The sequence below is a fragment of the Malaclemys terrapin genome, chromosome 1 (genome assembly GCF_027887155.1).
Source record: "Malaclemys terrapin pileata isolate rMalTer1 chromosome 1, rMalTer1.hap1, whole genome shotgun sequence".
In the NCBI taxonomy this organism is placed as follows: domain Eukaryota; kingdom Metazoa; phylum Chordata; order Testudines; family Emydidae; genus Malaclemys; species Malaclemys terrapin.
Genome location: NC_071505.1, coordinates 170345000 through 170372340, shown reverse-complemented (window position 1 = coordinate 170372340; position 27341 = coordinate 170345000). Strand labels below are relative to the sequence as shown.

General features: G+C 38.1%; 1 protein-coding gene across 6 annotated transcripts in view; it reads left to right on the top strand.

The window, feature by feature from the left end:
• The window catches only part of CADM2 (cell adhesion molecule 2), a 516203-nt gene that overhangs the window by 449453 nt on the left and 39409 nt on the right, over positions 1 to 27341 (top strand). For 4 of the 6 annotated variants that reach the window (XM_054046941.1, XM_054046901.1, XM_054046932.1 and 1 more), the window contains one exon: positions 7833 to 7952. The exons of the other annotated variants lie outside the window; for them this stretch is intronic. In XM_054046941.1, the coding sequence (XP_053902916.1) occupies positions 7833 to 7952 (120 nt within the window). The remainder of the gene's footprint in view (positions 1 to 7832; positions 7953 to 27341) is intronic. 6 annotated transcript variants of the gene reach the window in all.

Sequence of the window (27341 nt, the reverse complement as noted above, 5' to 3'; positions counted from 1 at the left end):
CCTGTATTATTTCAGTTTGTTATGAATTAATCTTCAGCCAGTTCACCCTTTTTCAGTCTCTATTTTTTATAAAGACATTGGGTTATTTGTTCCTGCTTCCAGCTATTTGTGATATAATGGAAATGTATATCTGAATACCATGAGCATGCTAAGTACTCTTCTGCCCATACTTCCTTATTAACTCTTCTAAGAAGTTGAGCAGGTGGAGTGACAAAATTGAAACTCTCCCCTGGTTTTCCTTTTCCGTAGCTAATTTAAAAAAAACTTGTCATCCCCTTCTAGGTTCTTCACAATTCTACTTCATCCTACTTGTCTGCTGTCTTCACTCTATTCTCCTCAACTCTCACCTAGCCCCTTGGCTCCATCAGTGATACCATGTGTCCATTTCTACTACAAACTTCGGTGCAGTTCTGTCTTCATGCCTTTGCTGACCTTATCAATAGGGACACTACCTCCTCCTCCTCCTAGTAAAGTCTTCACAATACCCTCTTCTGCAGGGATGCTTAAAAAAATCAGCCATCTAATAATGGCAAAGTTGTAAGGCAATCAGAGTCAGCTGACTAAATTTTTTTTTATTTTAAATTGTCAAAAGGTGTGGAACCATCAAAAATCCCCAAGTTGTGCAATAGCTACCTGTGTAAGCATGTGGACTTATTTTTCTCACTCCTTCCCCACTCCTCCCTCCTTTGTTTGTCATGCTTACAAACTCATGTTACTTTTGTTTCAGATTAGATTGTAAACTCTTCTGGACAGAAATTGTATCTACATCTGTGTTTGTAGAACACCTAGTACAATGGGGCCCTGATCATGAATGGGGCTTTTGGGTGCTGTACCAGTGTAAACAAGAAATATTATTATTTAAATTCACTGAGCCAAATTCTGCAGTGTTGTGTACCAACTCCCAGTAGTAATTGCATAAATGTAACGTGAGGGCAGAATCTGGGCCTTGTGTGTGTATATATACTGTGTTGACACCAACTTTTAGCTTAACTAAAAAAGAAGAGAAAAACAGGTTTTTTGGTTTTTAAATTTTGTGTTGCTTTATCTTCCATCTGTTACTGAAATCTGCTGCTTTCAAGATGAGAAAAAGATCTGTAAACTTTTAACAAGAGGGGAGAGAGATACAATTCTTTTAATTCCAAGCTTATAAGGAGGAAGCAGTAGAAACCAAGATCCTTGTGTCTCAATGCCTTGACTTTTTTTCTGTTTCCCACCCTACCAAACAGTGTTTAATAAAACCTTAATGTGCTCCCACATCTTACTATTAAAGTGTCTTCCTATTTTTAGTATTGTCTAGAGATTCATTAAACTTCTTAGAATCATGAAACTATGTGAATCTATTTTATTCTCCTTCCAAACTGACTAATTATTTTAGCCAAGCTATATGCCTTGCATTATGAACTAATCGGAAGTTAGTCCTGACTTTTATTGTTTTAACTAAGACTCAGATCTACATCATCTGTTATTGAAATGCTTAAAAAAAAAAAAACTACAGTCTGCTAGCAAAAAACAAAAAACAAATCAAACATAAATTGCCATTTCAGAGCTTCATAAATCTGAATCAATTAGTAAAAGTATAAATAGTGATCTCATGTCCACAAAGCTTTATGATCTTTCAGTTTCACAGCTAAGGAGCTATCGTCACATGACATTCAAGCCACAGTCTCTTTGTTCAGTCCCAGTTTCTGGAAACAACAGCCAATACCGCTCCCTTTGGATTTAAAATCTTGCTAAATAATTCAGTAATACATATTACAGTCTCTGATTAAATTTTGCACAGAGTAGTGGGATTGTTTTCCAGGTAGGTCATCACTCAGTTCAGTTAACACTTACAATCTCTTTCATTCTCAGCCAGAATACCACAGAGTCCATCTATCATTATCACTTTGTCTTTTAATTTTTCTGTCAGCCTTTGTCAAGCTTGAAACAAAAGCTTTTATATATATTTTTTGGCATTGCAGCCATTGTTATTTGAAATTGCACTCAATTATTTTACAGCAGTGCCATCTCTTATTTCATGGGAACATAAGAGCAGAATGCGTAGGGCAGGGGTTCTCAAATTGGGGGTCGCGCGGTTATTACATGGGGGGGTCGCGAACTGTCAACTTCCACCCCAAACCCCGCTTTGCCTCCAGCATTTATAATAGCGTTAAATATATTAAAAAGTGTTTTTTTATTTATAAGGGGGGGGTCGCATTCAGAGACTTGCTATGTGAAAGGGGTCACCAGTAATAAAGTTTGAGAGCCACTGGTGTAGGGCTAGATCTCAGTGAATATAAATTGATATAGCTCCATTAACTTAAAGGATGAATTTCTTTCTTTCTTCTGGGGTGCTGCTGTATTTGGTGCAGGAAAGAGGGGAGAGGGTCAGGGAGCTGGTTCTGGCTTCCTCATCCTCAGGACCATGCTAGCCCTGAGGGTGCTTAGAACTGCTCCTGCACATCTCTACATTCTGCAACTGGTATTGGGTCCTTAGTGGACAATCTTTAAACCAATGGAGGGCTGACTTGATGGAGTGCAGCTGCCCCACCCTTCTCTCCCCCTGGTTATGGTACAAAAGCACCAATAAGGAGTTCCCCTCTGACAGGGGAATTCTCTGCTAAGCATTTGCACTTAGGTTATGGCCCTCTGCATCATCAGAGAGATACAAAGAAGTTCCCTTTGCTTTACAATTTGGCCCACTATGTTTATTTTGGGGCATTATAAAGTATGGGCACAACTAGAATTAGCCGCAGTATCTGACACCTAACATATTTGTTTTCCATAAAACTGTATTATCACAGCGCTTTTGAATGGAATCTTTAAATAGGCTGAATTCCAGTGGTAGCATGGGTATCATGATAGGTAATAAAGGAGATATTACGGTCAGTACATTGTTTCAATTAATATTAACCTAATTACTTGTCAACAAGTAATCATCTGTCTTAGTAGCTAGAGTTGAAATTAATGCTAACTATGAATAATCTTATTTGATTACTTGCCTTTTCTGTAAAGTTTAAAGACCTCTGTTCTTAGATATATGTAACTAAAATCTTTTATTAGGGTAGCTGTATTTTTATTTTAGTGATTTATTTAATGTCTTGTATCATCTATAACAGTTTTTAGGAACTGAAACTAAGTCTCAGAAAAGAATACAGCATTTTACCTGAATATGGCCCTATTTTTTGGTTTATGCATATTTTAAGCCTCTAGTAGGGAGAAAAACAGAACTTTTGAATTAAAAGCTGGGTCTCCTTTGTTGCACTGTATCTGTGAAAAAGGCAGTTAAAGTAGGTAAAGTTGTTATACCATTAAAGCTGAATGTATTCATTTTTATAAAAGAAAAAACAAGTACAGTACATGGCCATATCCATCCACATTAATCCAGCAAATATAAGAGAACCAAATGTATACGTGTCATAAATTCAACAAATGAACAGATGGAATATTTTTCAAAGTGGATGTGGGGAGGAAAACAGAAGGTTGGGAACAAAAAGAATTACTGGATTTTTTTGTATGAAGTTTATATTTAATGTCCAGTAGTACAGAGCAGAAGGAATGCTTGTATTATGCAAGGAATGCATTGTAGCTAATGCTTTTGATTAGGTCTTAAAAGTTCTGGGTTCAACTCCTATTTTTGTCATTGAGTTTGTAGAACTCTAGACAGATCATTTACTATCTGCCTCAGTTCAACATCTACAAAATGGGAATAATATTTCCTGCTTTACAAGGAAGATTAGGATGAATACTTTAATATGGGTGTGGCAATGAGATGTTATATCAATGGGACATAGGCATTTAAATGCAAAAGTTCCAGAAATCTTCAAGCTGTTCTGACCATAATGGTCCTGAATGTTTAGAGGCATGAGATTAATACAAATTTGATATATCACCAGTTGAACAAGAACACAGCTTTAAAAATACACCAATAATGATTTCTGTGCCCTAAACAGCAGCTTCTACTGTACTTTGTTGAATATTAGAACATGTTGCCACCTGGCTGATTTGCAGGAAACATCCTTCTAGGATTCAAGACCCACTATATATCACCCATATCTCACTCCATGTCAGCAAACAATGAAAGCATAGAGTGTGCTGCAAATGTTTTTCTCATTGTAAGACAATCAAAAATGTTTTGCTTGCTGTTATGCAAAATCACTTTCGAGGAGACAAACAGTAAATTGTTCAAAAGTACCAAAATGATTTAGGAGCCTACCTGATTTATGAGGAAAGATTAAAAAAACTGAGCCTGTTTAGTTTTGAGAAAAGGAGACTGAGGGTGTGTGTGGTGGGGGGGGACCTGATAACAGTTTTCAAATATGTTCAGGGCTGTTACAAAGAGGACTGTGGTCAATTGTTGTCCTAATCTCGGTGGCCACGGGGAAGAAGTAATAGGCTTAATTTGCAGCAAGGGGGGGTTACGTTAACATAAAGTATAAGGGTAGTTAAATTCTGGAATAGGCTTCCAAGGGAGGTTGTGAAATTCCCATCATTGGAGGTTTTTAAGAACGGGTTGAAAAAACACCATTCACGGCTCTAGGTTTACTTGGTTCTCCCTCAGTGCAGAGGTTGAACTCGATAACTTCTTGAGGTCACTTCCAGCTCTACATTTCTGTGATTCCATCTCAGAAACAATCAATGGGAATTAGGCTCCCTAGTGGCTAAATCTCATAAATATGGGACTTTGGCTCCTAAGTCACTCACAGGGCCGGCTCCAGGCACCAGCTTACCAAGCAGGTGCTTGGGCAGCCACTCCCGAGAGGGGCGGCACGTCCAGCTGTTCAGCGGCAATTCGGAGGACGGTCCCTCACTCCTGCTCGGAGTGAAGGCCCTCCCGCCGAATTGCCGCTGCAGATCGCGATCGCGGCTTTTTTTGTTTGTTTGTGTGTTTGTTTGTTTGGCTGCTTGGGGTGGCCAAAACCCTGGAGCCGGCCCTGGTCACTCAGGTGCTTTTGAAAACTATCACCCAACATCTACAGTTAGGTTGGCCAAAGTGTGATTTAAGGATGAAATGCAGTCCACAGAGTTCTAACATTTATGGTTTGTAGTTGCTGTAAGGATAGGTATGTAGTTACTAATATGAGTGAGTGTGCCAAATGAGATGTGATGTTACTATAGGAGTGACTCTACTGAACATAACCAATGTGAGCAAGATGTTTCCATGGCCCTGAGCAGACTCAGACTTAACTCGGAGTGCAGAAGGATCTTCTCTCCAAACAAGATGACTCCTGCTTGCCAACTCAGCTCGACAGTTGCCCTCTTCTAGTAACTTTAGAGTATAAACAAAGCTGCCGAACCACAGGCATTTCACAATAAATTTATATTCCTTCTATTAAAAAAGTAACATGAACATGCCACTATTATGTGTACATTTATTTTGATTTTAACTCAGAGCAAATTATATGTAAATTAGTTTAATTCTTGAGGCGGAGGGCAAGCTGTCCATTGGGCATTTGGTGTCACGCCTTGATCTGGATGCTAATTAGTTTCATTTTTCTCTGAGATAAGAAAAGATTATTCTTGTTCAGCCAATATTATTATCATCTGCTAGTGCCCATTAACAACTCCCCCTCACTTTGTAAAGGTGTAAGAGGTGAGGGATGTAATTTTAAATCTGAAACCTTGTGAGGAAAACTTCCAAAGAATCAGCAAATAAATAATTCCGAAGTCCACTGGCAACCCGTTCAAGTCAATATGTGACAAACTCAGTAGAATGATGAAAAAGATTGTTATTAAGCATAAATGCAAATGACAGAAGTAGGAAGTTTACAATGGTTCAATTGCACATTTAGGGAAGTCACCTAAAACAAATGTAAGGCTTGTTCACTATATTCTGTGTATAAAACTGATATATAGCTGCCTTTTTTTAAAATATATCAGGTTTTGCATTGAACATCAGGTACACATTTTTTTCTTTCTATGTAGTGCAAATTTTATCAGTTATCCATCTAAGAAGGGGTTTCACATTATGGGAAATAATTGTATATATCAGTGCATATAACATATTTTTATAAAATGTTAATTAATTTGTAATGCTTGTTAAAGTCAGGTCTATTTAATTATAATGGCAGTCACACTCCAGGCAATATTACAATTTGTCCTAGTGATTAATGTGTCTACATTCGTTATTTAAAAAGCTTGTTTTCTTAATTTTGCTGGCCTGGGAATATTTCCTACTGAAGAACAGGTGTAAACATCAGCATACTAAAGGTGAAAGAGTGATCTCGTGCAGCTCTCTGATATTTTCCAAAGTGGAAAATTCTGCAGGTATAGAGTCTAGAACAAATAATGATGTTATTTATCAAAGGCAAAATAACTGAGGGAATGACAGGGAAATTTTTTTAAAATGGCAAAATAATCTGTCATCCAGCCTGAAAATAATGCAAATATGTGAAATCAAAAGCCAAGGGAAGTAATTAGTCCATGCTAAACTCAAGGACCCCATTCCTGAACTGTCTCCCTCAGGGTCCAATCCTGTGAAGTGGTGAGCATCCTTGACTACCACTGAATTCACTGGGAGCTGATGGTGCTCAAGGAGCTACATGATCGGGCCCTTAGTAAATGACATCTTTCTGTAGCAAGGCAAGACTGAAATTATGGGCCAGATTGTGATCCTGAGGCACATGGGTAGCACCTTGCTTCTGAAGTTACTTACTTACTCCCCACTCAAGCCAATGGGGCTATGTATGGAGTAAGGAGTTCAGAATCTGGCCCTTTGCCTTTAAAGGAACACTTTAAACTCACCATAAGGAGTTCAGAATCTGGCCCTTTGCCTTTAAAACTGAGGCCTGGAAAATCTGTGCAGATGCTTTTATCTTCCTTATTGAAGTGTTTTCCTCTATTTCCTTTCATCTTTTCTTATTTACTGTCCCTTCCTAGGCAAAGGGAACATTGATCTTTATTGCTCTTGGCAGTGCAGATCTAAGTATTGTGTTTCTGTATGTATGATTGTTTCCTATATATTTAAATCATGTTTTACTATAAGGAATTTTGATTGTGATCTGACCAAAAGCAATGCCTTTAGCTTAGCAGATCTGCATTTACTCAATTCAGAATATGACCAAGAGATGGAGAGGATTTTGTAGGATGCGGTTGTTGAAGATTTGCACCTTTTCCCACTTCGGCACACACCCATAGTAATAAAATTACCATGAATCTTTCTGGATGTTGGGTTTCAAATGAAATTTCTTAGGGGTTATTAAAATACTGCTATATGTTAAGTATTCCAGGTTCAGGATGATTGTAAAACTATTTTGCCTGTTAGTAAGGGTAAGGAGTTTGAAATGTACTCTGCTCTGGATCTCAGCAGACAACTGTGTCTTAAACAAATTTGTGGGAAGAAGACAAGCAAACCGAAAAAAAGCAGCTTTTATAGTTAGTAGCAATTTCCCCTTTTTCTTTCCATTGAGTCTGTCTGAAAGTAGGTGTTTTAACATACTGCCATTTCTCGTTAACATGTGTGTGTTTATTTAGCATGATGGTGTTGTTTTTTTCATCTCCCACTCTGACACAGCATGTTTCATCTATATTTGGTTTCTACTGTATGAGACCTTTAAAATGGCTCAGTGAAGAAATGGATTCTTGTCACTTAAATATTCACTCTCCAGATCTGTGGAAACTTGATCGTTTTAACCGTGGTTTAAATTCTTTTCCCTTGATGTTTGAATATAAAACTAGAGAGTGATATGTCAAGAATTTCAAGGTACCCTACTGTACCTGTAATAATCTGTGTTAAGCATGTCTTAATTTATACATTTTACTACATACTTGTATTTACAAATTGAACCATTATTATGCTTCTCCTTTGTTTGCATGATATGATTTTATTTTATATTTTTTTTTCCACTCACCAGATGTTTCCAACACTTTGCTTCCCACCACTGTCATCCCCTCACTTACCACTGCAACAGTCACAACCACTGTAGCCTTAACAACCAGCACAGCCACATCGGCAACAGCCTTCAGCACCAGAGGTACAGTATTCTTCTTTGTTATGGCCTGAAATACCCATTATAAATAGGAAATTACAGGGAATTTTAAAGGGGATAGAAAATGCTCAGGAGGGAATTTAAACATTTTGCCTAAATATGTGTTTATATAAAGTAATAAATACATATGACAATAGTTAAGAAGGTTTAATAAAACATTCTTACCACTCCAGCAATGAGTGTGTAAACTTTTATAGGGCGACTTAATTATTTATTTACGTTTGCACTTCATTTTTTAAGGTTTGCAAATTTAACTCTTATGTAAAATGAAAATATGATATTTTAAAATAATCATTACTTTTTAAACTGGTTATTATTAGTAGCATTCATAGTGTTAGTATTTTTATTAATTATTAATTACTAGTAATTAATTATTTTGCTTCCTGGTGCTAATGTGGAATACAAGATAAGTATCTTGGATTTCAAATTTCTATAGACTTAATCCTGCTTGTAATACAATGGAGATCTTTCTCATGCTTGTTAGTCTTAAATTTTAAGAAGCTTTTAATTTAAGGGAATGTCTTTATCTTACCTGAGCTACAGTATATCAAATGAATTTTCTTTTCCCTAGATCTCTATTTTAAGATGATGTTTCTGGTAGTGTCCTGCCCTGCCTTGGGAGAGAATCTAGATTCAGTTCCTAGGCTTACTCTCTTATTCACAGGCCCTGCACATACTGGGAGTGTTGCAAAGGGTGTTTGGCATTAAAGGATTGTGTGCCTTGCTTCATAAACTAACATCTCCTCTCTCTGATTAAGGAGCAGTTTTCATGTAGTCTTAGGGAAAAAAAAAAAAAAAAAAAAAGGTAGTGTAACCTCTGAGTTAGGCTTGAAGTAAAAAATGGGAGGATCTTCCGTCATCCATTGAAGGCACCAATGAATTAAAGAGAGAGAGAGAAATTCATTTAAATACTGTCAAGACGTATTTCTATAATGAGGTATAAATCTCTTGGGAAAGCTAGGACTACTTATGTTCTGAAAACCTTTCTCTCTAGAAGCATTTTCATGATAAACACATTAAAACTGTTTTTAAGTTTATGACCTAGCAGCTGAAGCACTGGACTGGGAAACAGGAGACCTGGATTTTATTCCTGGCTCTGCCATTGGCCTGCTGGGTGACCTTGGGCAAGTCACTTTCCCCTCCCTTTGTGTCAGTTTCCTCATTTGTAAAATGGAGATAATGACTTTGCCTTTGTAAAGATCCTGGAGACCTATGGATGAAAAAGTGCTATATAAGAACTTGGTATTATTATTATTTGGAATGGTAGGATTTTTCCTAAACCTGTCTAAAACCAATGTAAAAAGATTAGGCAATCCTGGCAATGATATCCACAGTTGTTTCACTAATAGTGCATTAATATTTTAGTACTGTGACCTCTGCATGAAATTAAACTGACCTACAATCTCAAAATACATATTTTTATTTTATTAATCCTCATACAATGTCCACAGTGTGAAAATGCGTGACCTTCTTAATGATAAGAGAAAGCGGAAAACATTACAGAAATATCTACCAACTGTAAGGAAGGAAGGGAGATGATGTAAATAGCAGCTAGGCACCATATGGCCACTTTAGGGCCATAGTGGCTTGTCTTTCTTAAATTAAAACGCTGGCTATTAGAAAAGGGGGGCGTTTCCTATAAAGGATGATTCTACCCAGTGGAGTTTCATTAGGACTATGCCTTTACACAGGAAAGTATTTGGGGGGTACTGGTTGAATTCCTACATTGTTGAGGGCTAAAGATGTGGATGAAAGACATTTCTAGGTTTTTCAGGCTGGAGTCCAGTGTTCTGAAATAGACATTTTTTTGGTTGCTGTATGTTGCTATAATCACTGAGATACACTAAACTGCTGATGTCAAAGCTGTATCTTTCTGCATCATGCAGTGTTGCTTCTTTGCATAGGATCTCATTCCCTGGCTTCTTAAGTGCTAATTTTGATCATTTGGGTGATCTGCATTATGGAAAGGAAGCTGGTAAAGAAGTGTTTCACTTGTAAGCTCCAGTCCTCCTGTATATTAGAATATGTTTAATCTGACATTGGAATGACCATTAGGATGGGTTCAGACAAGCAGTCAAAATTCCGAATGCTTGACTGAACCTGATCCAAATTTTCTGATGCTATTGAGGTGATTTCCAGTATTGCTAGTTTCAGGCCATGAAGGAATTACCACAGGAACAAACCTTTCTGAGGCATTACTGTTTATTATCCCAGCAGGAATTAGGACGTGAAGGGGCTCATAAAATTGAGAAGTTATTCAAATAGTTTCAAACCTACAATATTGTTAGTTTTGGCTCCTGTTTGAGTGTGGGGTGAAGGTTCTGTTAGTTCTTATTTTATCTCAGCTTGTTCATCCATCCCTTAATCTAAATTAGTGGAAGTTAGCTCCAGATTTTATGTCTGCCGATAAAGTGTGTTTGAATTGGTTTCTAATGGTGTCTTAACAGCTAGACAATCTCCTTTGTGTTTTGTTTGGTGTATTTCTGATATTTTACTAACATTATAACTCTATATTTATGCTTCAAGATGCGTGTATGATCCCTCAATCTGTTTTATTATTACTTACAGTAAATAATACCTTTCAGGAGGTGTTTTAAAATGTCACCCCTTAGGTTATATCATTCCTATGAGATGCCTTTTGAAGAGTTATAACATGTGTGTAGTTTGGATGGGCCAAGGAGGCATTGCCCCCACTCCACAAACTGCAAACCTTGGGCAGGCACAGAATTCCTTCCCTCCCACCCCCGTGTGAGCCCTGTTGGCCTGACAGGAGCTGCCTCCCCAGATCTAGAAGTAAAACTATGCCGATGGTTATAACATAGGACACATAGCTCCTATACTTAAGAGTGTGCCTGGAACATCAAATTATTTTATGTTACAGTAATTCCATATCTCACTGTACCTATGATATATTCTACTTATTCCACAAATGAAGTAAAACTGACAGTTAATTCTAAAGTTTTGTGAGCCAGGCAGGGCTGGCTCTAGGATTTTTGCCGCCCAAAGCAAAAACAATGTTGGCCGCCTCCCACCCCCTTCTTTAATTACCCCACTCCCGGCCCCGCCTCAACTCCGCGCCTTCCCCAAATCCCCAGCCCTGCCTCCTCCCCCCAGGCTCTCAAGCCTAGGCGGGAGGGGGAGAAGCCGCGCCGCGGCCACTCAGAGTCTCCCCCTTCCTCCCAGGTTTGAGAGCCTGGGAGGGAGGGGGAGACTCCAAGTGGCCGCGGCACGGGCGCCGCTTCTCCCCCTCCCTCCCAGGCTCTCAAGTCTGGGAGGGAGAGGGAGCAGCGGCGCGCGAAACGGCCGCTCGGGATCTCCCCCTCCCTCCCAGGTTTGAAAGCCTGGGAGGGAGGGGGAGACCCCGAGCCGCTGCGGCGCGCAAAACAGCTGATTCGCGCGCTGCTGCTCCCCCTCCCTCCGAGGTTTGAGAGCCTGGGAGGGAGGGCAGTAGCAGCGCGCGAATCAGCTGTTTCGCACGCCGTGGCAGCAGCAGCGGAGGTGAGCTAGGGCGGCCGGGGAACATTTTTAGGGGCGGCATTCTGGCGCCGGCCATGCCGCCCCTAAAAATGTGCCGCCCCAAGCACCAGCTTGTTTTGCTGGTGCCTAGAGCCGGCCCTGGAGCCAGGTGTTGTCTTTGTTTGCCTAAAGATCAGCAAGCAATATGGAGAAGTTCCTGTGTCTCCTTCAATAACTAACCTTATATTTTACAAAAGGCCTCCGTAGTCACTTTTCACTCGCTCACATGCACACCCACATTCATACTTGAACTTATGCTGAATCCTGTAAATATTAAGTGACATCCCTTTGCTTGTGTATTACACTTCAACTTGGAAAATCGGAGTGCAATTGATGCTGGGAAAGAGGGGACTCCTTTATAAATTTGTCTGGCAGGTCTTAAGCCTTAACTGCCACGTTGAGGAAAGCATAACAAAATGAGACCAAACTGTGCAGAAGAAAGAAATCTAGAGAACGGAAGAAAGGACAAGTACATTGTATATGAAGAGTTTCCTTTTTACCAGGTTTTATGTCCCTTTGCCCTGCCAGAACAGCACAAAGGGACCCAAGTGGACAGCTAAGGAATCCCCTGAGCTAGTATGCCTGGCTCTGTGCCACACTCACAGCCCTCCAAAATGGAAGCCTCTTCTCCCTCCCAGACATTATTTCACCAGCCTTTTTTCCCTTCACTGTTCTTTCTGTAATTAAATCCCTTTTCTGACTGGCAGGAAAACAGACACAGATCTTGTAAGCCTTGATAGCTGTGGCTTAAACTGTTAAAGAACTATAAAAAAAATAATACAGGTATGAGTATAATAATGTGTGAACAGTCAGATAGCAAAAGAAAACAAATGCATTATTTAATATATTCAATTATATTGCTCATATGTGGGTGTCTGACTCACTTGTGAAATGATTGTGCCAAAATGTTCAAAGCTTTATAGAGCAATGCCTCAAAACATCTCCAAAAGTCATTGCACATAATACAGGATACTGTGCTACTTCCTAGCAGCTGCATTGGGAACTTCAAGCGTTTCTGTAAAACATTTCACTGCACATCCATGCCCACTTCACTTCTTTTTTTATTATGGCTCTGGTATAAAGAGGTATAAATGACATCTGTGGAACTAAATATTAAAATGAGTTTACAGTAAATTAAGGGAGGTACTAAGTGTTTGATCATTATGGTTTAGTTTAAATTAAATATGACTATTTTTATTTAACCATACAGAATTTCAACAGTCTGAACTGTTAGATTACTCTCATTTTTTCTCTCCTCTTTCCTTTTTATCTTGGTGTTGGTATAGGAATAAAAAATTGACTAGAGCATCTGTTTTATTAAAGCAAGTTAAACTGTAAGAATTACCTGGGCAGTGCTTCCATTCCCCGGCTCCTTTGATATCAAAAGAATATTCAGCATTATCTGTTCTTTGCTTGTGCCTTCATTTTTCTTCCACATGATCTCATTAACGTACCTCAGTACTTTGAGATATTGACAGAGAGATAAACCACAAAGCAAGGAGAAGTCATAGAATATGCAGGGGCAAAGAGGCCCAGAACTGTTAAACAGTGACTGAGATAAGGATCGAGTTATATCTCAAAGATAGCTACTGTATGTTTACTCACATTCACCACTAGTAATAAATAGAGCTATCAGTTTGTAATCTTAAAAGCAGTTTTGTCTGACAGCATTTTAAACAGCTAGTTGTTTTATAGACTACTTTATAACTGTGTGGCTGTAACTTAAAAACAAATTTGTGTCTGCTTTCACTCAAACCAGATAAGGAAATTACAACTCTTTTCCTCTCTCTCTTCCCCAGTTTTAATCAGCTCCCACCAGTTTACCAACCTCAGGATTTTCCTACAGACCTAAACATATGCAGCCTAAGTCCAGAATATGGACTACTCTGTATGCTATGATTTTTTTTTCTCCAGAGATCCTGTCAAATGCATTAGCATCTACACTATGAGAATTGATTCCCACCCTGTAATGACTTGATGATTATTTTATGCTCTTTTCTTTCCCAATCTCCTTTGCTCTGTTTCAAGAATGCACTGAGTCTCCAAGCTTCATCCAGACTTCTGAGATAGAATCTTAAAGCTGGAGGTCTCAGCATATCCCTGGAAACGGAAAGAAACAGAGAGCAAGACATCTGAACTTAAAGAACAAGGTTAACCCTGATCCCAAGATCAAACTATAGAACTTCTTTCCTAGTTCTAAAACATAATACTAGCATGGAAGCTCAGTCCAGAAAAAGTCCAAATGGCCTTTTGTGGAATGTTGGGGAATTTAGGACTGTTTAAAAAAAATCTAATCCACCTACGCAGCAGCTTCAGGAGGCACCAGCGCCAGAGGTTCCAAAATAGTTTTGTCTTCACTTAAGCAAAGACATAGGAATATTACCAGCTCTGCCTCTTTCTCAGCATGCTGCATGTTTTCCCTGACTGCACAAAAGCTCCAAGATGCTACAGCCCTACACTTAGGAGAATTTCCGATTTGAGGGTCCTATGTGTTGAGAGAAACCCTTACATTTTCCACAAAGAAAATGGGATTCTGTGAAAATCACCCACAGAGAATTCATCTCAAAGATTGTAAAAGGATAAAATGTTACCTTCCTTCTGCTCAGATTCCATGTACAGCAGGCAAAAAAGCGTGGCATATGTTTACACCTACACAGGCCTTCTAAGATATATATAAAAAGAGCTTGATGCCTTCAGTGTCTTATAACCTTTAATATTGAAGTTATCAATCTCTGTATAAAGCCAGCCATCAACAAGCCTAAGAGGGAAAGGATATCATCGTAATGGCCATTTTTATCTAATCTCTAGAGTGCTGACATGGGTCATAATAGTTCCTACATTTTATTCATGTCTAGAGATTTCTGATAATGAAGAATAAATGAAATATATAAGAAACAAGACAGAAAAATTTCCTTTTACCTGTTAATTTTTGTGTGTGAAGGGTATACCTACACTGCTATAAAACACCCGCAGGTGGCCCGTGGCAGCTTATGGAGGCTCAACGGGCTCGGGCTCTCCGGCTATCAAACTGAAGTATAAATGCCCAGGTTCAGGCTGCAATTTGATAGCCCCACAGCCCATGTCAGCTGACACAGGCCAGCTGTAGGTGTTTTATTGCAGTGTAGACATACCCTAAATGATTGTCTACAGATTCTTCCCCACTCTTCATTGCCAAAAAATGATTAATTTTATATTTCCATCATACTTAGATGGCAAACTATTTTTGTGATCTCCTATACTTTGAATACTGCACTATCTAAAAGGTAGGTGTGGGATGACTGAAATTTACTTGGGTTTTCAGTGTTATCTGCAGAGACTTATTTTTAACTTCAGGCTGCCTTGCAGATCTGGAGATAATTAAGCACCCCACCTCCAAGAAAAGAGCAGTTACTGATACCATTTTTCATGCTGAGTAGTCCCTTATTATATTATTATAGCCCAACTGATTTCAGTGGGACAGCCCATGGTTTAATGTGCTATTCATAAATGTTAATCTTTGAATCTATTAAATCCAGGAAGGGACCATTATATTGTCTAATCTAACCTCCGTTATAACAGAGGGCATAGAATTTCACCCAGTTACTCCTGTATTGAAGCCCAATAACTTGTGTTTGACTAAAGTATATTGCCCAGAAAAGCAGCCACAATCTTGATTTGAAAACTTCCCCTGGTAGTTTGTTCCAATGGCTAATAATCCTCACTTTCTAAAAATGTGTTCCTTACTTCTCATTTGAATTTGTCTAGCTTTAATTCCCAGCCATTGGTTCTTATGATTTTCTCCACTAGATTAAAGACCCCGTTAGTACCTGGTATTTTCTCCACATATTCAGTGTAAATAAAAACATCAGAATCTGCCCTAGAATTATCAATTGTATTTCACTTGGGTGGGCTCAATCCACAAGTGTCTGACTCTTATTAAGATCTTGCTATGGTTTTGGTATGCATTTTTGGGGATGGGGGGAGATACAGTATCAAGGGTGCAGGCTTTTTAAAGGAAATACAACAAGCTTCTATTTAACAGTCAGGGAAGATATTCCAGTAGTGTCTGTTGAGCTTGATGCTTTGTTGCTGTGCTTAATTTAAATGAGTTCCAATGGTATATATATATACATTTCTATTTTTTGGGGGGGAAGGAAGAGAGATTTTTGTGGACTTTAATAGTGCCTTGTAAAAACTGAGAAGAATTTTTCTAAATGTACTCTATATTGCAGAATGTTGACACATTTTCTCTACTATTCAAAAAAGACAAAGTATATAATTTAGTATCACTGTTGTTAAAAACATGTGACAAATAAGTTAACTGTATGTTTACATTATGATGTGAAGTGTTAATATCCAAAACAGGGTCTAAAAATGAGGAAAGGAACAGTAGGAGAGAAAAAAATGCTTGATACGTTTCAAATTTATTAGCAACACCTTTAATAAGAAATGTACATGTCTGTCTCACTAACCAGAAAACTAGAGGAATCAGCTGTGCCTTTGAAGTTGAAAAGATTACTGAATCTGTCCTTGCCTTCTCTGATACTTGAAACACAGTTAATAACTTCCAGCATGAACTTCATGAAACACTGAATTGATACTAATTATACTAATGTTTTGGAATAAAGATGACCTTGGGAAAACCTGAAGCTTACAGTATCCCCAATAACAATAAAATAATACCAAATCTGCAAAGCATGACCTTGGAGATGGATCTAAACTGACCTATTAATATTCACATTCATATAACATTAAAGTAATATACTTAGGCTGTCTTAATTTCAAAATATAGCTGTATATATAGACCTACTGTATTTGATGATTTACCTGATTTTTAAATTATCACCAGATACACTTCTATACTGATTATAATTTGGCTTCATCCAGAAAATAAAACATCACTGTGCTATTCAAACAAATTAACACAAAAGATGCCTGGGCTTCTAACAAAGTGGATTAAAAATGTATCTCCTTCTTAAATAAGAAACAGTTAGAAAAAGCAATGAGAATATTGCAACAAGTTCACTAGTTTAAAACACAAAAATCATTCACAGCTAATGTTATGCTGCAATATGTCTATCATATCAGGGTGGAAGGGAAACAGAGCCAACAATATTAAAGGGGAAAAAAGCAATAAACTTAATCCCAGCGATTCATTGTTACAGGATTCTTAAAACACATCCCTCAACATGGTGTAGGTGAAAGACATAGACACATGAGGGGAATCTGGTTTGAAGTGTACAATATCCTAAATGGTTATATCTAATCTTGGCCTAGTTATTTTTTTCATCTTAAAAAAAATTACAAACTCATCTACTCTCAGAAATACAGAGTGGAAAAACCTTATTCAATAACACTTGACTCACTGTCTGAGAATAAAAGACTGAATGGAAAAGTATAAATGGAAAAGAGCGAAAAGAATGAAATTCAGAACCGACACAAGGAAGTACTTTTCACTCAAAGAGAAATACAATTTTTCAATAGCCTATTGAGCCAAGTTTGGAATTGAAGGTACTGAGGTCATTAAAGAAGAAGCGAGATGCTATTCTGGAGGAACTGTGTTAACCATGATGACTTGCAATGGGCTGAATGGCCTTTTCCTTTTCCCCAAATTTATGTTCTTTTTGAAAAACTTTGATTACAAGTCATCCTGCTGTGATTTAGATAGCATGAATTCAGAAAGAGTGAATCAAATCCCTTAAATCAAGGATGCTTGGGTTTCTTTCTAGGTCTGAATTCTTGCCAGTCTGTAACAGAAAACTACCAGTTGAGAAAAAAAGTACCAGGAGTGGCAATTTACCTTAATATGCAATTTCCCTTTCCAGCTGATAAAGGGTAAGAGATGAGGATTCTGGACAACAAAGGCCAGCATATAAATCACTATGGGAATATGTTATGGACAGTTAGAAATGACAGATAGACAAGATTTTAAGAAACCATTCTATTTATTTTAAGACAATAAAAACTTCTTTTGCTAATAGGTCTCCACAGGACAGATCAGGTGAAATATTATGTTCTGAGCTGTCTAGAAATGAGGCAACTTGTGTTCATGAAATTAAAACTCTCTCAGTCAGTCATCACTGATTTTTTTTGAACCACACGCATAGACACAACAGATAGAGAATCAGCTGTTTGTGACAATATTAACACTGATATAGGAAGTGAATACCAGGAAAGGGTTAAAAATATAACATTTTTTTTCATTGCTCTTCTATTGATGCAGTTTTCAGTACTGAACAAAGACAGTTTTTAATGTTTGGGGATGGAGAGTGTGATTTAAATATTGTCCCTGTTGTTGGAATGCACGTCCTTATCATAGACACAGCTTTAGGTTATTTAACATTAGCGTTGTCCTCCATTTTGACCTTGCACAACCAATTCCACACAACTCAGGTAAAGTTTTATGGTGCTGTTGTGTGTCAAGACCTGCACTTAGGACTCTCCTGTAATTTTGAAATTGTTTGTGTCCTTTTCAGAGTGATAAGCAACTCTACGTTGTTTATGCTTTAAAACGACCCTGAGTTTCCAAAGGCTGCTGAATTTTGGTGCCCCGTAGCCCCATGTCATTCTTTGAAGCATCTGTTTCCAATATTTCCGGAGTTAGTAAAGCTAAGAAGAAATGAGTCCTTTATTACCATCAGGTTGGCTCTCCTCCACCACAGATATCGTGCCAAGTACTTTCTGAGAGCTATTATAGGCTTCCAGTCCCTTTGGGACTCTCTTTTGTATAGTAAGTCCCTTGTAGCTTAGTGTGGCTATTGGGAATGCTGGCAACAAGGCCATAGGAAACCAATTTGCTAATTGTCTTTGTGTGACTGTGACACACACATTCTTACTTCCTGGCACATTAGGGCAATGCCCCCTCATTCTGCCCAAATGCTTTCTATGCTAAATTCTCTGACTCCACTGTGAAAATCAGGGATTCTAGCCTTGACTTTGGACACAGAATGAACTTCTCCAGATTTATTATGAAATAGTAGGACTTTTAGTAAGAGAACAGTTGCATTCATGTGTAATTCTATACCATTCACTGAATTTGCAGCAACTTAAAGCATATTAGTAGCACCTTCTTAACTCACAACAGAAGCTGTCTAGTTTCCCTCATTACTATAATAAAATTGATTGGTTGTAAGCACCCCAATCAACTGGGGTTGTACCTTCTGCTGTTGATGTACTATTCAGTTCTTCTTCAAATAATGCCCCTGTGAGTGCTCCACTTCCCATTAGACCCATAGGAACATACATCTCAGAGAACTCCAGTTACTGCACAAGGTGGGGAACTTCTTCTTGCATGTACAAATGAAGAATCTCTTGACAGTTCAGAGCAGGGACTCTGTCTTTCTGTTTGTGTGAACAGTGCCTTGCATTTGTGGGTGCAAACAGAATAAATATTGAATAATAAAGACAACCTCTTAATTTGGGCCCTGATTCAGGAAAGCACTAACGGATGTGTTTAACTTTAAGCACCTGTTTAAGTTCTGCCATGAATAGGGATAAGACAAATATTACAACTCTGTGCAATAGTATTGGGGCCCATGTTATAGTAAGTTTATGAGCAGTTTATGTATCACTGTGAGCCAGGGATTGAATGCAGCTCCAAGTGGGAGGGTTACCGCAGCTCCTCCAGGAACCAAAAACAGTAGGGGACTGTGATTAAGATGAACCACTCAGCTTGTAAATGCCCCCAGAGACTTGCATATACTGGTTCAAACTGGGTTTTTAGACACCAACAGACAAAGACATGTCTTCGGGTATAAAAAGCTGAGCTTGGACTAATAATAGGTCCTTCTTTTGATTCAGCAAATGGACAGGCCTCTGTCCAAGGCAGGGTCCTAATCCTTGTTGAAGGGTTGGAAGGACTTTGGCTTACCTCTGGTAAGCTTTTAGCATGTGTATAGGAACTTCTATTGTTTTTTAGATATTTTCTTTTCCCCTAAGAATAAATGTATTTTGCTTTGTGAAGGCTGGTTGGTACCTGTTATGTACTGTAGTAGCCTCTGGAGAGGATTAACCACAGGTTAGTCCTGGGGAAATCACAGTGAGGTGCAGAGGGACTACAAGCCTGAACCCCTGGTCTGCAGAAAGATGCAGGGCTCTGCCTGAAAGAGGTAATAGCTGGGAGCCTGAAAGCTTAAGCGGGTGCCCTGGAGGAAGACTGAGGATGGGTCAAAGGTGCAGTTGACCCTGAAACTGTGACAAGGGATGCTTTTCTGAATTGATGCCTTGGTTTTATATAAAATACCATCTTCATTCCATTGACTCTCATATAATTAGAGTCTCTGGTGCCTGCATTTATGCTAATCTCTCTGTAGCTTTTAATTTGATGACTGCAGTGTGGTAATGCTAATCCTTCTCGTTCCTAGGAACTTCAGTTTGTGTGAACCCACACAAAGAACCCAAAAAGAACTTTGAATATTTGAATCAATTCATTGGTATCTAAAATTCACCATCTTTACCCTTATTGGTCAACTAGAGGATTATTAGGCAACAGGTGACACATTCTGGAGAAATGGAAGGGAGTGGCCTCCTAGTTTGAAATAGCGAGTCTATGAAATTGCATATGAAGATATAACCCTGCCTCAAAGAAATTACAAACTAAGATTACTAGTGGTGAAAGTTTGGGGGTAAGGATATAGTCAGATGAGAAATTATTTTTTTGAACTGTGACTATCTTGGGTTTCCTCACCTGCTATATCATTTTTTCAGTTTGAGATTATCTAATGCTTTTAGGAAAACATGACAATAAGAAGTCTATTTTATGTACTTTGATATTCTTTTTAATTTTGTAGCATGCAAAGATCTCCTATCTGAAAGTGTTGTAACGTGATCATCTGTGTCATATGCAAAAGATTGTCTTTAGAAAATCATTAATTATTTCAGTCATTTTGCAGTATTTTCAGTATAGTAAATTGTCTTCCAGAGAGAGAGAGAGAGAGAATAAAATGGCAGGCAAATAATAACTTCAAATGCTTAAACATGGTCAACTGAGGAGTACAAGATAGTCTAGCATTGGTAGAGTCACCTGGAAAGTCAGCAAAGAACTAATCTCTAATTTGGAATCTTGGTCAGGAATGATAATTGTCAGTGATGCTTTCTTATATTAGTGAATGTAAAGAGCTGTCTGATGTATTTGATGATTTCTGAAATAGAACATCTAGAGAACTATTGCTTTTCCTTTCCTTTTGAAATTCTCCAGTTTTTTCTTTGTTTTGAATTTGATCAAATTAAGTCCACATCATTTGATAGTTAAAAGCCCTGAGAAGCTCACTGGTCCCAGCTCAACTAAAAGTTGACCCCTCTTAAATTTGCTTGTGACTGAGTTTTTCAGTTTGCAGTTACACATAATGCCTGTAGATTAGCAAACATTGCCTCAGTTCATCATTTTGTTGTTATTTAAAAAGTCTCAGTCCTGCCCTCTGAAATACTACTATACTACACTATAATCTTTACAAAATTGCCTACATATGTGCAGCTGTCACAGCTGTTCTGAGATTGTTTGTCAGTGTGTGCAGTATAAAGAAGTGTGGGGCTGATCCCTACTAGATTCACAAATGCAGACTAGTACTGTATTCTATCCATTCTTGCAGCAATCAGAAAGAAAATGATGGTTCAGCAATAGAGCTGTGCTGCATTGGAAGCATCACCTACATACATGAGTAGGGCAAAAGCACTTGTTTCTCATGGTAGCCTGATCATCAATTTACTCTAATGTTTGAAGTAGCAAGAATTAGAATTAAAACACTTCTTTTTCCAAAGGTAGTGAACCTTTTATTAAAACTAAATTTTATAAATCTCTCTGTGTCAGGCACATCATCTTACTTGTGAGAAAATTTCAGCTTTTCAGTTGCATTAATTTTACATTACATTTCATTTACATTACAGCTTCACATTAATTGCATTAATCTGGCTACATAATCTCACAGTATGTCAGTAATGGTTGCACCATGGCAGGTGTCTCCCTAGAGCCCAACCTTGCAGATTTCTTTTCTGCTGAGCAAATGGTAGTGCCCAGGTGTGCAGATATGATCCTGATCCTGCAAAGACTTGCACATGCATGCTTAACTTTATGCACTATGAATGGTCCCCCTGACAGCAATGTTGCTGTTAATAGTGAGTAAAAATAAGTATGTGGGTAAGTGAGGTCTAAATCCTGCTCTCTGAACTTCATTTATCAAAATCAGATTCTTAGTATATATTAAACTTTCCAGACACTGACCAGACCAGATACCACAATGTGAATTTTTGCTGAGTTATTAGGGCCAAATATACTTTCAACTGACTCTTTTTTACTTTATTATTTAGCTATCATCTGGTTAAACCCTGGGAATGTATTGTAGGTTATTCTTTAGACCATGAGCATCTCGGAGAAGGGACCATGTCAGTGTTTAGAAAGCACTTAGTATACAATGAGTACTAGTGTTAACTAAATAAGAATAATTATTAATGGTGTGACAAATACACTTGCAAGGCATTCTATTGCTTAGTAAAATACTTCATAGAGCAAGCAGCTTTGCTTAAATGTAAATGTTGAGATAAGATAAAAAATCTGTATTAAATGCCCCCTGAACTAGCCTGTGGATAGGTGGAAAGAGGGAGGGGACTTCAAATGCATGTATTCATTTTTACTTGCCTTTAAGCCTGCAGCACTTCTCGTTTATCCAAAGTGCATCATGTTAGAATATTACTGATACCAGGGGTGGTGCTAACCTCTTCCCAGTGTGTGTGGGGGGTGGGGGCTGAAGTGGGCTAAACAGAAAACTGGGGAGAGGGCTACGCTATACATCTTGTGAGCACACATCTAGCTTTCCAAACTGAAGGCTCTATTCTTTCAGCACATGGTCATTTATGCATGTAACTTCCTCTGCCACTAGCAGAGGTTATGAATGTATGTCCTCCACATATTAAGAAGATAATACACCCTATAAGAGTGCCAGTTTTACTAAGCCACTTGTAAAACACCCTGTAAAATTGGGAGAATTTACCTGTTCTGAAGGTCGTTCACCTGTTATCTGCCACTGTTAAAAATATTACAGGGCCAGATCCTTGGTCCCACTCTCATAGCACAAAATAGTTTTAAAGCTAGTTTAATTGACCACTGAGGATTCCCCCTGCAGAGGGAAATCCTCTGCTAGCACAGAGTTGCCAAAACAGCCTTCTGTGCTATCTGCCTTCAAGCCCTAATGTATCAGCTGGAGCTGAAGCAAAGGGGATGTGTCTAGGGCATCCCTGGTGGATTGCAGAGAAGTTCCTTAGGAGTCATGGGCAGCCAACATACAATAAAAACAGTTTTTTGGCTGCTATAACTTTTTGCCTGGGACCAGTGCCAGTGAAGATCAAAATCCTGTGGCTGGAAAGGCATCTTGGCCATCCCCCATGTTTCCTATCTTGTACTGACAGCTAGGCTGGATGAATTCATTCCACTATATATATATATAGTATTTTGTATGTGTTGGACCATAAGCACCAATTCCATGGGTGATCCAGGGCTCAGGCACCTTCAGCGCTGGCAGGGCCAGATTAATCTTTTGTGGGTCCCCACCCCCGAGACCCCACCCACCATTCCGTCCTTTGACCCTGCTCAGGTGCTTCCCCCTGAGGCCCCGCCTTCCACTCACACAGGAGGGGAGGAGGCAAAGAGGAGTACCCCCCAGCAAAACCAAAAGAAACACCTGTGTATTGGACTGTCAGAACCAAAATGAATATTTTTTTTAAATCATAATTTCAGTTTTTTAGATCAATAAATGAACTATTGGAAAAAACTGGCCAGCACATTTCATACATTGTTGAGGCAATGATATCATACAGAATATATATAAGTATCACCGAGTTTTCAAAACACATTGATTAATCAATAACTATAGCTGCATTGGCAAATAACTTAACATTAAGCATATATTTAAGAGCTATCCTGAAAAGGGATGCTGTTAAGTATGTCCTTAAATATGGTATTGAATCAAGGCCTATCAAATGACAGTTAATTTACACCTAGTTATTCAATATGGAAAATATTATATGATTAAAATTGGTCTCATTTTAAGATGGTGAGTGAATACAAACAAGTTACCCTTTGGATCACAGTTTAAATTGTTATATCAAAACTGTTTTCTGTATTGTTAGATTATTCAGTAGGAAATCCCAGAACAACTAGCCTCTTATTGTTGCAGTGTGGTAACAAATAAACAGAAATATTAATTCTGAGATCACAAAATTTAAATACAAAAGATCACTAGAAGACTAAATCAAAATTGTCTTCAACTGCAATCCTAATCCTATCCCTATTAAACCAGATTATTCAACAACAACATTTATAAAAAATATGTGTTGGTAGGCAAATGCAAATATACTAGTTTCTATATCTCAGAGTTTCAAACTAAAAAAAACTAAGTTTTAGTAAAAATGATTTCATTCAAATTCTGGTGAAATAAAAAATAAGTGACTGATTTTCTGAATCACCCAACATTTCATCAACATGCTAATTTAACCCTCTTTCACCCCTAAATTAACTATTCAGAGTTTTCCCTGCCGTTGTCATAGTCTTAGAAATGATATTTCTTAGCATCCTTGACAAGGTGAAATATAATAGGAAGGAGAAGTGAAACAGCAAAGCCTACCTTCTTCATGCAATATAAAAAATTTTTTCATTCTAGCCCAAGTAGGTCTAGTTATAACTGGAAATATATATTTATGATAGTAATGAATCTTTTATTTGGATCTCTAAACCACTGACCTTAATCTCTTATAACCTAAAGAAGACTCAATGATTGAGTTTGAGACAGAGGGTTAGAACCAGGGAGAAGTACAGTAGTAATGCTAGAAATGTGTAAATAATCCGGAAATATTTTTAAAAGTTTATTTAGGGATTAAATTTATCCACAGATATAGAATTGAAAACTAAAGATGAAAATATATCTAAACTAGTTTAGTTTACTGGTCTGGAAAACAAAGATTCTGAAGTTATTTACCCTAGGAAAGATTTTTGTAAATCCTCAGTTTTTCAAAGGGCCAATGTGTTGCACTCTTTGAATTTGGGCCCAATCCTGTAAACAGTTATGCATTGGTGTAACTTTACTTATATTAGCAGCCACACAATGATAACATTACTTTAAACTTGTTTGAAAGATAGCTTGCAATGGAGTAGATTTTCTTCTGCTGTTAAATAATCTTCTATTTCTGTGTTTTTCTCTAGATGGAGGATTTTATTTGTAAGTAAGCCAAATAGTGGCCTAACAGCCATCAGAGGAAAAAGAAAGGGGCACTTGAGAGCAAGGTGTAGTTTCCTAATTGTTGTAAATAACAATGAAAGTGACAGATTCTAACAAAATGAAATACAAAATTAGGCTAACTTTGCACTGCTAACTCCCAAAGTTTTAATAATTATAAAGAGATAAAAGGAAAGTTAGATTCTTGCTTCTCTCCAACCCCCTTTGTCAGTAGATACACAATATATTGGAGGTTCTCCAGTAAGATGTAAAATGAAAGAGGCATTTAATCACCCCACTTGCTATTTTACATAAATTCATAAAAAGATACTGTACCACGCTAAATGGCCACACTTTTGACCCTTGACAGTATAAAGGAAAATCTAGGCTTCTCTGTGGCCTTATACTGTTTAAGTTTAATGGTGAAATTAGCACTGAAGTAATGCAAATGTATTGTGTATTATTTAAGGTTGCATCTTAATATATGACTGAGAGAGAATGTTAACTATTGGAAGTACGGTGTTGATGACACAAGATTACACTAGCAGCGATGACAGGTTATAATTTGACAGACAGTAATGAAAGCCTAAAGATCACATATTATAATGATAGTACAGTATTTACTGCATCTATGGTGATTTACATTTTCAAAGTGCAGTACAAACATTAACTGATTTATATGAACAGCAAGTGCCTTATGAATCTTAACTTTTAAAAAAAATATATATTATTTTATTAAGGAAACTTATACAAAGGGAAAAGGCAATAATTAAATGATGCTTTTTTGGGAGGTGGACATAGTTATTGTTTATTCACTAGTCTTTTATCTTTGGAGAGCTGGGTAAAATTCAAGCTTTGATTTCAAGTTAAGGAACATCCCTAGGAAGATCATATAACAAAACGATTGTATCACACAGTTTCTATTCAATGAAAGACTCAGATAGCAGAGGTGATGCAGTTCAAACCTGAGGTGCATTGACAGAGCTTTGATATTTTGTCCTCACTGAAGAGTAAATACTGGAAATCAGCATACAGCTCAAGCAGCCAAGCTGTGCGCTGGGGTTCTCCTTCCTCCACAGGCCACAGAACAGCTAATGACTTGTGTTCTGGCCCCTCCTGCAGGCCATGAGGAGGCAGAAACTCCCAGTGTTCCTGAACCTGCTCTGCTAAAGCAGATCCACAGCATCGCACCTCACTCCTTCCCTGATGCAACACCAAAGAACCATTGTCCAGTAGCGCACAGGAAGCTCCCACAGCGCAAGGCTGTATGGCATGGAGGGGCGTTAGAATGCAAGGGTTATTTTCATTGTATAGCGTGAAGTTGATGGACTAGTATTCACTTATATCAGGTTTGAATTTGGCTGTGAGAATTTTGAGGTCTAGAGGGGGGTGTCAGTGAAAATAAATGTTCCCCCTCAAAATTCTGACTGCCAAATTCTGAAAAATAAATACAATATACTTCAAAGTAATGTTTCGTTTCTTTACACACATGGGGCACCATTACATATATAGTGTGGGCATGAGTATAAATAGACAAAAAGTTACCTTGAAGTGTTAAGTTTTCTGTGATTTTTATATACAGTGTCTAAACAATGAGATTCTAGTTTTCAAAAAACAACAAAATTGTAACTGATTCCATGAATATACAGCAAGCAAATAATCTTAGATTTGTATAGCACCTTTATCCCCCAAAGTCCCAAACCATTCTACAAATTTAAAGTTCAGTTACATCAAGAAAAGTGAGCCTGTAAAAACGATAACAACTTGCTCAGTAGATCTGCCCATTCTCTCTGGGTATTCAGTCCTATCGTCTTGCTTCAGTGACAAAAATGAGTTCCTACAATTTTTCACTCTTCTTAGTCTCCAAGAACTAATTGCTTTGGGAAATTGAGCTGTATTCTGTTCTGGTTCACACAGATTTGTCACTTACTTTACCAGTGCATTATAACTGGTGATGATACATGAGCTAGAAAAAGAACCCAGTTTGACTTGCAGATTCCAAGTTTTTCACACCCATGGCAATGAGAAAAAACCTCTCTTTACCTGTAACATGGGCAAATTTGACGTAGAATAGACTATAAATATTACACTCCACTATGACACTTTCACAAAACCATTTTCAGAGTAAAATTGCACTTTAATAGTATATGGCTGAAATTCGGCTACCTCTAGGTAAAATACAGCTCACAGTAACATTATGCAATTAGAGATGGGCGGAGATGGCTTTGTTCAGAGCTATATAGCATTAGTTTCAGACACACATGTAAGTAGAGCTGGTTGGGAATTTTCTGACAAAATGTTTTTTCTCATAAGTGAAACTTTTCATGGGAACTTACCAGTTTCAGTGAAACTTTTGTCAGGAAAGCTTTCTCAGCTCCAGGACAGAATTGAGGGAGAAAGACCCTATCCCTGAATAGTCAAGGCACCCACCTGGGATGTGGAAGACCCAGGTTCATCTCCCTGGACTGAATCAAACACAGCTGGGAGTTGATTCAGCTTGATTCCGCCCAGGGAGTTCAACCTGGTCTCGTACATCCTAGATGAGAGCCCTAACCACAGGACTACAGGCTCTTTTTTTTAGGGGGGAGGGGAGGGTTGCTCCTCTCGATCACTGTGGTTTTTGAGGGGGAGGGGGGCTTTGAAAGGTCTCAGGTTTATCCTAATGCAGAAAGGGATAAAA